Raw genomic sequence first — 11,638 nt, forward strand, 5'->3', positions numbered from 1 at the left:
GATAGTATCTTCAGATACTGTATGTTCTCAGTAATTTTACAAATCTGTTCATATATCAAGTCATTCATGATACCAACAGCAGTGAAAGCATTTCACAAATTGGCTGAAATTTGTGGTATTGGTGAACTTCATTGTGTAATGTTGACATGTGTTTGTGAATCAACACCTCTGCAACAGCTGAAATAAAACTGATCATTATAACCTTCATGAAGGGAGGATTTATTACAGGACTGTTGAGTTAGACTGCATTAGTTTTAGCTAGGCATACCTAATAAACTGACAACTGAGTGTACGTGACAGGATGAACAAAGACGATTTATTGCTTATGCTTTTTGTGCCCCACCCTACACTGATGGAGACATTCTCAGAAAGCTTTGTCAGGCGTTAACAGGAAGTATACTTAAAAATAAAAAAGTGTGTTGCATATTCGACCAAGATGTGAGAGGGTGGAAGTTCATTGATTCAAGTGTACTTTTGGACCATAGTTTGAAAACCTCTCAACGTCTGGATAAGTTGCCATGATATTTGGTATAATTAGAAAATTGTGATGAAGTGAAATGTTGCAAAAAGGTATACAAAAAGCTGCAGTATGTACAAAATAACTACAGAAAACTGTGAATACTGTAATGAAATGAAAAAAAATATAAACACAATAATCACAAAGAGTACAACATATGTAAAATATTGACATTTTTCACTATACATAAGAGACATCTGTCCAGAATTATTTACAGCAAAACAGAAAATGAAGAAATAAGTGCAACATCATCTGACTACACACAAATAAGACTATACAAGTTAAAGGTTGCATTGCTCATGTCAGAAAACAAGATCTGTCAACACAAAGGTTGGAGTCACACTGTGGAATTTCTATTAAACAAATACATATTTTGAATTCACTGAAATGTGTTCTTTAAGACATCATATGTTGCTGGTTATCAATGTAAATATGTCTTTAAAACTATATTTATGACCAAATTAACATCATGGTCAACTGTCCTCAATTCATAGTTAAGGTATTGGAATCATCATCAAATTATAAGAATTATAAAAAATTCCTTGTCTTGCCCATGATACATTATGTAGACAAATTTACAAAACTCAAATTTAACTGGCCCACTTGGTAAAAGAATTTGAAACCCAGTGTAAAAAAAAAAAAAAAAATTAAAATCCTTGGGATTTCTTCCAATCATAACATAGTTTTGAGCTACATATGACTGGTTCAGTCCTGTTCTTCTAGTTAAGGAACATTAGAAGACTCCAACTTCAACTTACAGACGAAGTCAACCACGGTTTTAATTGCGTCACACCCCAACCTCTACTTTTTACAAAAACTATTAATCACACACGTTTTACTTTCTCACTATTGGCTCCCTGTCTCCTTGCAGACTGAGGATTTTTAAATTTTTACATTTTACCTATGAGACAGTACATGATCATGCACCTTTGTGCTTAAAGAAGTTGTTGTGCTCTCTGATATCTGAGTGGAAAGGTCTCAGAGAAGCAAAATCAGTGCATATCTTTAAAAAGAATCTTAAAACCCACTTGTTTCCTTGTCTTATTTATTTCTATTACTGTTTGTACACTTATTTACCCTTGTTTTATGTATTATCTTCTCTGATTCTCCAAAATAAAGTTTGCTTTCTTGCTTGATTCACCAAAATGATTCATATTCTTGGATAAAGGCTAAACAGCAAAATAACAGCATCCCAAGGTGCAGGAGAGTAAAGGAATTATGAATAAGTGCAGACTGAGGTCGTCCATTTGTTATGATCCACATTCATCCCAACTCAATCACAGTTTTTATCTACAATGATCATTTTCGCTTTCAAGGTCCATCAATCAGAGGATGCCTTTGTGGATCCACCTGATGATACATAAGGTTTCTCTCACTGTTCGGTTCCCTGTATCAGTCAGTGAAGTCTTACTGTTCTCATGCAGTTCTCATAAAGGCTGATCAGGGCCTGTACGCCCAAAAAGCAGGATTTCTGAACGGCGCGTAGGGGCAGTTGTTGTGACATATGCACGAGTGGATCATCATCACAGCTCGCTGTAGCAGTCTGCCAGAGGGGCAGTGGAAGGTCACCTCAGCAGTGGTGGTTTGGTAAGGTGTGCAGCAGCGAGAGTCGGTGCACTGTCCGCAGTACCGGAGCTGGTAGGCCCGAGTGCTGTAACAGCCCTGGTGAACGAGCCGAATGGGCCCTGGTGACGTGTAGCTGGCTTTGCACTGCCCCTGCTGTCCCCACTGGGAAAACGGCACACACACACGAGGTAAGTGAGAAGATAAACCCAGTTTGGATGCAATGATTTGATGATTTGTAGGTTAAAGATTTGCAGACATCTAGCTGTAAATCAGGCTAAATTTTTAGACATTTTCACATAACTAAAGCAGATCTGAGTGAAATGTAATCTGGAAGTCTAAAACAAATGTCTGTTTTCCCCCAAATTTACTACTTTTACTACTTTTAACCTTGTTGACTTGTTGACGATACTCAGTATAGTTTGAGTCATAACCACATTTAAGCCACAACTCTATCACCAAACAGTGCCGGAAAACCCCTAGCTTACACCTGATAACACCGTGGTTAGGTCTCTGAGTGGAGCCCATGTAAATGATGAAGTGCATGATTTAGCTTTAATTTATTGGGGTTCAGTGTGAATTTCAGATTTGGTCACGGCAACAGTAGCAAAGCCTTTAAGAGATGTGGCTGAAGTCATTTGTGTTTGTGTAACTGTGTGGCACAGCACATCTTCACACGCCCTCCTTGTGTTAAATAAAAGATCTCTTAAAGCTTAATTCTGAATATTATATTCAATTTCAAATCAATAGATTCCCCTAAATCCTACACACTGGTCCTGTTCCAAAAACTCAGCAACTTAAAACCAGAACCGTGCTTTATGATTTGGCTGAACTGTCACCTTAAAGCTGTGACAGCAGCACAAGAGGACATAAAGTGTGGTAAAATCTGACAATACACAACAGCAGAATCAAGCTGAAGGAAGCAGTGTGTGGGTAGAGCTCACCATGGGTTTCCTGGGGGCTGGCTTAACTGCATTGCACGGTCGCACCTTGCAAAGTCGAGTTTCCATTTGTAGCTTGCAGGCAGGATTCTGGTTGGACACCCGCGTGGAGACACCAGCCCCACAGCTCTGGGAGCAGGCGCTCCACTGGGTGCTCTGTTCTATACAGGTGGAGGCAGGTTGGACCAGCCTGTTTAGAGGGTGATCCCTTGATAGAGTGTGCCACAACCTGTCGGGTCTCATGGCTGGAAGAAAACCAGGTAAAACTATGACTAGAGTAAGAAGTAAATCACATGCACAGTTCATTTTGCAACATGCACATACTGTGTGTTGTGATTGCAGACTTGTTGGTAGTATTGTGTGCAGAAGTAACTGCTGTTTTGTGTGTGAGAGAAACCACACCACTCTTTTCTCACGTTTTTTTTTCCAAGCTAACGACAAATGTTGTCAGGCCCAGTAAGTTCAAGAAGAAATGGTGAACTGTACATCCAAATCTTTTATGGAAATGATCCTAGTGATTTGGGACACTAAAAAGAACTGCCGTGCACATCACTACTTGTTGGTACATCTGTATGATATATATGACAGCACACTCAGTAGCTTTTTAGTTTATTCAAAACGGAAGTTAGATAATGGTATCATCAGAGGGTGTAAGTCGCACTGAAGCTAAAAATATGTGTCATATCTGTGGGTTCAGATCTGACTGAGCTATAACATTGATTACAGGTTTTAAAGTGTCTTATCTGCTTCTATGAACACCATCAGCAGCTCTAGCTGCTGGTAACCAAACTCTACTCTAAACTACAGGAGATGCTGACTGAACTTACTTAACCCAGTGAATCACTTCCAGTAACTTTAATGTCTCATCTTAAAATTTTCCAATCCAGTCCGATGCTTTGGATTTTTGTGAATATAAAAATCCAAAGCAAATTTTTGTTCCTCCCAAAACTAACGCGTAAAAGTCATAATAATCAGCTGATTTTTAGGCATGACATGGCAGGATTTGTATTCAAGAACAAAATGTTCCTTTGCTGTTCTCATAATGTAGTTTGACTCAGATAGTGTTTGGAATTCCAGATGTTTTTGGAGTGGCTTCATTTCCCTAACACACCCCCTCTCCTTCACTCTCTCATACACACACCTCTTTTAATGGAGTAATGAAGTCTCTACATAGCTTTGTATGTTTAATTGTCACACAGCTGCGGTTGGTTGTTGTTATGAAACTAGGAAACCTAGTGACGGGAGAAAAAAAATATGTTTTGACTTTTCCAAAGAAATCTGGGTTATATTTGGACTTTGGGAGTTTTCCTTTGCCCAGACACACCCCAGTTTAATGCAAAAATGCTCCAGTTAAAACTTCCAGACATGACCACCAGTGACAAAGCTCATACAAATGAAGGAAGGATTGTGTTGCCATATGGACTGATCATCAGTGAGCAACCACTGAAGCTGAGGAAGTTGTACAGTATGTGGAGATACGTCTGGCCCTGGCTGACACTGGAAAATATGTTGTAAATGTCCAGCTCTGATGTCAGGGTAAGAATTTAAAGGAATACGTCAACATTTTGGATGAGAGGCGTATCAATCATCTCATTTAACTTGAAAAGAGAAAAAGCACATGTCCTAAAACGCAGAACATTTTATTTAAAGTCTAACATGAAGCTGTATTTTCCTACCTCTCCAAAGAAATGTGCCTTGTTGAAATGTGTTTAGATGCATTTCTCCTAAGGGTTGATATACCAACCATATAACTCATCCATCCATCCACCTGTGGAGTTTACCTGTGATAGCATCCTGAATAACCGTGTTCTCGAGGTTTTCACACACCCATTCCTTGCAGCATTTCCCCGGTAGCCGGACAAATTGTGGGTTGGGACAGTCTGGAGTGGGGAGACGGCCAGTCAGGGGACAAGCCGGCACACAGGTCACACCTCCGCCTCTGCAGTAGCAGTAAGTGTCACAGGAGGGCTGAAACGACTGGCCCTCATGGTAAGTGATGCCATTGACTTCACAGCCCAGGTCCTCCTGACCTGCGGGAGACACAGCACCGACAGCAACTTTTCAAAACCACACTTGCACCTTGGTTTGAAGTGGGAAACTTAATCAGGAAGTGAAAGGATTACGTTAAGGGAAGAGAGAGTGGTGGGGTGTGGGGGGTATGGATGCAGAAATGAAAGAGAGAGGTGAGGACACAGGAGCTGCTGTCCCTGCCAATGGTTGTGTAGTTTTATGGGAAACCAGGCCTCTCTACTAGGAAACTGAGGAGTCTGTTTTTCAATGCATGAGTGTTGTCCCTGCAATCTATCATGCTCAAAGGGTAGTCATTAGAGGAAAAGTGTCAACAGCAGCCCTGGAAATAGAAGCTGAAACATTTTGGAGTTCTGGCAGAGCTCCGCCGCCCAGCAGGCCGTCCTGCTCGGCTGAGCAGACTCTAAACATTAACTGTCTGTTTGTCCTGCTCATGCAGACTGGCTGAAGATCTATCACCCCCTCCCTGTGTGTCCTCCACCCTATCTCACCCACACAGACATGGGCCTGGTTGTTTGCTTGTTGCAAGAAGAGCCACTCACTGACACACTCCCCAGGGTTTCCAGGGAAGCTGGCGCTGTAGTCGCACTGCAGTCCTCTCTGGGTATCGCAGGGAAACCTCTCGGTGCAGGACTCGCCTCGCTGCCTGGCACACACCTGGCAGCATCGGCAGCCATCCAGCACCAGAGGCACCCCGACGGGGCACTGGGGGGGGGGACCAGGGCAAATGCAGGGTCTGTCACACAGCTGGCACAACACCTGCAGGAGAGAATGCAAATGTGAAGTGGAGGGCTAAAGAGTACAAAATAAAAATCCTCTGATGTTACTGTTATCACCGCCACAATTATCATGTTTGTCCAAATGATTGATCTCATCACTACATTTTCACATGTGAAAGAATAAAGAAAATGTTATTGTATGCTCAGAAACTGCACGTCAGTATCCAACACTGTCGGGCCAAACCACTGTTTCCAATTACATGTATCTGATGGAGCCAAAAACACAGGCAAGATCTGGACAAGCCCAGTTTCACTTAACCAGAGCAGAAGAATCTCTTCAACACTTCTTAACAAAGACACAGCCCACCACTTGTTGTCATGTACCATCCAGCAAGGTAGTCCAATTATCAAACATACACTCCTACAATATTACACTTAATTTCCTCACAGCTCATCAGCTTTAAATCACAAAGAAACATGATCAGACTGATTATCTGAAAGAGAAAAATGTGTCCTTTAAAATACAAACAGTCTGGTTTCATAACACTTATGTAAACATGATTTTGTCTCTGTGACTTTGCTCATCTTTAGAGGTGAAAAGATCTGTTGATTGATTACAGAATTACAGAAAATTAATTGCAATTTGATTATTGATTAATTGATTGCAACACACACAGCTGTCCACAAGCTTATTTCTGTCCAGATAATTTGGCTAAAAATCACTCTTCTCCTCTTCACTTTAAATCAGAGTGGACGAGGAGATGCTGCCTATTTTCCAGCACACATAATACAAATGAAATAGTTAGAATATATCACACTGAGACTCTGCCTCAGTAATTTCCAGCATAGAAAATTTCTTCAGCAGCATTTCAACATCAATCAATCGTTAACAAAAGAGAGAGCCAAGAAAAATCAGAGGAAACCAGCTTCATTGTTTAAACTCCCATGCTCTCTCCTTTCCTTTCTATTTCTCTCTAGCTCTCTATCTCTCTCTCACACACACACAAAGAATTATATAATCATTTCATTTAAGTAAATAAACTGTGAATAAGCAGGAGCAGGCCTCACCTGTGTCGCCGCACACAGCAGTACAGCCACAGCAATCGCACAGTCACACAGCAGTCGGTCCATGGGGGCTTGTGTTGTTGATGGAGCTCAGTCTGTCTCACTAACCTGTGTGACGGTGTGGTGCGACCAGTGCAGCTGTTTGCTAACTGCTCATTCTTGCGCCTGCTGACATTTATAAAGTCTGGACTCTGATGTCACGGGCTGACTACCGTGTAAACAGCCACTGGACCAGCATCAGAAATGTTTCACATTCCTCCTCCCTGCTGCCCATTTCCACTTCCAGACACACACACACACACACACCTCCACCCCCAACTCTTTCCCCTCTTTTTCCTCTCCTCCCTCTCTTTCCAGTCTTGTGGCGCTCTAAGTTTACACAGCTTAGCACGAGCTGAGGGGAGAAAAATACATTAGCCCAATTGTCTACAAGTCAAACAACCTCCAGGGGTTTTTGTGGTGATGATTCTGATTCAAGTTGACAAGATTTGATCTAGTTGATGTTTTTAAAAGCTGCTGGTCAGTCAGATATAGTAGCTGATCTTTTGAAAGGACGGATATAGAGCAGATTTTTCCACTATTCCTGAAACCTAAAATACTTCCGAAACCCTAATGTGCAACTTCAGCCAGACTTAAAGGAGATTTAATCCTTCTTTTCCCTCCGGTTTCCATGGTGTGTAAGGGCAGCATGTCTGAGGTTGGCATGAGCATGAATCATCAGTATTTCTTCTATTGTAAGACGAGCCTGAAGAGAGTTCAAACAGAAGCCTGGAAGCAAAACAGTTCAAAAAACTCCTCAGTGGCCACATGTATTAGACAGATTGTAACTGAGCTGCCTAATTACCGAGCAGTTACAGCAGAGGCAGCAGTGCTTACACTAAGTTCACACAGTGTAACAGCTATCATTAACCCAAACAGCATGTGTGTTGTGTCTGTGACTATCCCAACAAGACTGAGCTATACTTGAAAAGCAGTGACAGCACGCTTTAAAAATACTTCATTACAAGTAAAAGTTCTGTAGCTTGATTAAAATATGAGAAATTTTTCAGCAAAATGTAAAATATCAAAAGTAAAAATACTTGGCCCCTGTGGATGTTATATATTTTATTGAGTTGAAGCTAAATTATTTTATATACTGATGGTTAGTTTAATCTATAACAGTGTGCCACATTTTATAAGGTCATGAGTTGTTTGAATATAAAAAGCATGTGTAAAGTAACTAGTAACTGTAGCTGTCAGATAAATGTAATAGAGTAAAGAGTGCTGTATTTCTCTCTGAACTGTAGTGGAGTAGAAGTATAAAGTGTCATAACATGAAAATACTCAAGAAAAGTTCAACCTCATGGTGGTGCAAGAGGAACCTTTGTGCAGATCTGTGAAGGAGATGTTGAGTTGTCAGAGGAGGACCAGAGTCTTCAGGATTCATCCCCTCTGGACCATGAATGTCGTTCAAAATTCATCAGATAGATGTTGATATAAATCTGGACCGAAGTGGTGGAGAGATTGACGTAAAACGCTAAAAACGTATCAACACATCATGCCCAAATCTAAACACAAAAGACAGTCACTGAAACAGAAAGTAAGCCATTCATGGTAAGAGGAATGCAGTCGAAAGTAACACTGGATTCCTGAATTTCACCATCAGTCATTTCTCACAGAGCTGGGTGGGCAGTAAAGACGTGCAGTGATGAGTTATAAATAGAAGGAGACAGCCAGGCAGGTGGGTTCCAGGTGGCCAGCCAGTGTAGATATACTCCAAGGCCTCAAATTCAGCTTCCTCTGAAAATTATGCTTTCCTGGCCACCACTCCATGTGTTTTCCATGCTCTCCAAGAATGACAGAGTCTGGAAGGATTGCATTTAAACAGGCAATAGCTCCACTATAACATGCAGTAGTTGGAAAGACAATGTCAAATTACGGAATATTACAAATACAGCTCACTGGATTATCTTAACTAAACAATTATTTTGTGTGAAAAATCCTCAAGCCTAATAACCTCAGAGACATATGAATGTTATGTTGATCTAGCTTCATTATGCTTCATTGTCTGGCTTCATTATGTCAGATCTATGAGCTGTGTGAAAAGGATAAAGTCAAGTCATAATATCAACAACTGCAGCCAGTATCAATCATAGTGAAATCATATCTGCCAACTCAAACCAAAAGAGGTAGACAAGGCTCAAGACATTTTTTCCAGAACACACAGATGTTGGAAAGTTCCCAGACAGTCAAGTATCACCCTCACTGACAGCAGACACATTTGAAGAAGCCCTGCAATCCTGCACAATGACTCCCATTCAGTTTTGGTGAATATTGTTTTGGTATGTGATGGTATGTGGGAAAAGCCCATTGGATTCCTTGTTGATTCACGAATGCAAAAACTTTGAGGCAGAGCAAAGAAAATATTATTCGTCCTGCAAATGTTAGAAAAGAATGAATTGATCTAAGCACTGAAAGAAAAGAAAATCACTCCACCAAATCTGTCACTGTGGAGCAAAAATGTCTAACACATGTTCAGAAAAATTGTCCAACAACCCAAAAATACCTCAGAGGGGAGGCAGCATGAAATACAGAGTGGACTCAGACTGTTGTAATGATACTCCGAGGTGACACTCTGCTGAAGTTATGCAGTGATTAAATCACATTTACAGATGTGAAATCTGCAGTTTTGTCGATGTTTACTTTGAAAAGATGAGTTTCACACTGAAATCAATCAGCAGGTGCTCGTGGTTTATCCAGCAGCTGCCACATTAGGGATCAACAAATGCTCCCAGTTTCATTCCCTACATTTAACATATTTAATTTTTGCAGTAGTGGCAATGCTCAAGGGATGGCTTGTCAATTTATCAGTCCAGCCCTCTAGTCTGAACTGCCAAAAATTATTGGACGGACTGCCATGAAAGTTTCAACAAGCATTCATGGTTCCTGGACGATGAATCTGACTTGGGCACAGACATTGAGGCCCCGTCGGGATGAAATGCATCAGGTAAAAATATTAATTCATCAATTTTTTTTCCACTCATGACAAAGATGGAATTTCCATCAACTGTACTGTACTTTGCGTTTAGTTCTAATCAGCAAATATGAACATGCTAACATGCTAGCGTCATCACTGTGAGCATATTAGCATGCTAACATTAACATTTAGAAATCAATGTTGATATTGGGAGCAGCTGGTTGAAAACTTATCTGTAAAACTAAGCTGATTTGACACTGGGTTTTTTGGCCACTGTAGTTTTAACAACCACAACACCTTCTGATACCCTACACAATTTTAGGCTTGTGCTTTTTCTGAAAAGTACATTTTTGTACTCTCAATGCTGTGACTTAAGCAAACCCAGACAATATTCATGTCTGCCAGTTCGTGGGTTTGGGTAGTACCAACTAGCTGTGACTGACTTGAGTGTGACTCAGAATAAACAGACTGTGGGCTGCAACAGCCACAAATAATACTCTAATCTTTTCCCAGGACAATATTTGACACATACATAACATGCAGAGCAGCGCCAAGTGCACTTGGTAATTGGTGTCTGAGGTTTTGGCACCCTGCGTTGCTGAAAGTTTTCCGGTCATTGGCGCACTAGCTCTGCCAGATCTGCAGGTATCCTTTCATTGAGGAGGGCAGATTAGCCATGACTGTTGGAACAGTCTGAAATAGCAAAAATATGCAAGTGGTCCAGCCTTGCAGCCATAAGTCAGAAAGCACGTGTGAGTTGTAGACTATTCACAATGTTGATGTACTGAGTTGTACTGACTCATTATTCCAGTAAGGGTTTTGGAGAGGTAATACTGGCTCACCACCACACCCTGCAGAGGTCACAGACTGAGCTGTCGATGGTCAAACTGCACTGCGTCTGTTCTGTCTGCTTTTCTTCCTTCTTTCCTCATGACTCTCCTACAACACACTTCAGCTCAAATAGTTTCCCTCTAAGAGCAACATGGATTTGAGAGGTCTCTGAAAGTCAGCCATGTTGATAATGTCATCTTGGCTTTGAAATCAAATAGCAGTGACAACTAAATGACTTCTGCACAGATTTCTCTTTTATTCAGTGACCACTAGAACACGTGGAGTTTTAACAGCTGGGTCATAAAATGTTTAATAAGAAGGAAAAAAGACAAGATGAAGACATAAATGTTTGACCAGATGGAACAGTTTCCTAACATTTACATAACATAATGAGAAGCAAAAGTACTTTCTCCACTAAGATGTCCAGGTGTTTCCTCTTAAAACGCTCCTGTGAAACTACAAGGGAAATCTTACAGGTGCACAGCTGCTATATAGTTAAATATACAGCTTTAATTGTAGTGAATGGTCTAAATATATCCTAAACAAGGAATTGAGACATGATTTAATTCCACCTAGCCATTCAGCCTGAGACTAAATATGGTAATTACCAAATTCCACACACCAGGAGTCTAAAAATGTCCTAGAAGAGAATCGAAAAACCACAAAATGGAAACATACCAGGGAAAAAGAATTTTTGAAGAACTGATCATGTAAGTTCTTTGTGCATGTACGTATTACTGCCATTTATATGATTAATGTGTCAAGATGTGGCCCAGATGTAAGCAGCTACAGTAGGAGACACACACACACAGTCAGGGCTCTTCCAACACGGATAATTCCAGCCACAGCCAAAATGTTTTCCCTAAAACGACACCTGGATTCCAGGCATTCCAGCTCGACGTGTGAAAATCCCACAGTGTTGCCACAGGAACACCCAGAGCCGTCGATAAGGACGTGGTCCTGACCAAAGGTCACCTCCTGACGTACACGGGGCCGAGGTCACTGCCGTGTCTACAGC

The 11,638-nt window shown here is 41.0% G+C and overlaps 1 protein-coding gene across 1 annotated transcript; it reads right to left on the reverse strand.

Annotated features, from left to right (window-relative positions):
* Positions 1 to 290: 290 nt before the first annotated feature.
* On the reverse strand, positions 291 to 7,135 carry ccn5 (cellular communication network factor 5). Its single transcript, XM_018688090.2, has 5 exons — positions 6,837 to 7,135; positions 5,592 to 5,808; positions 4,803 to 5,051; positions 3,025 to 3,266; positions 291 to 2,245 (listed from the first exon to the last, which is right to left on the reverse strand). Exons 1-5 carry the CDS (start codon positions 6,897 to 6,899, stop codon positions 1,958 to 1,960), a joined length of 1,059 nt encoding a protein of 352 aa, XP_018543606.1. The 5' UTR covers positions 6,900 to 7,135; the 3' UTR covers positions 291 to 1,957.
* Between the last annotated feature and the right edge of the window lie 4,503 nt (positions 7,136 to 11,638).

This window comes from Lates calcarifer, linkage group LG6 (assembly GCF_001640805.2).
Source record: "Lates calcarifer isolate ASB-BC8 linkage group LG6, TLL_Latcal_v3, whole genome shotgun sequence".
In the NCBI taxonomy this organism is placed as follows: Eukaryota; Metazoa; Chordata; class Actinopteri; family Centropomidae; genus Lates; species Lates calcarifer.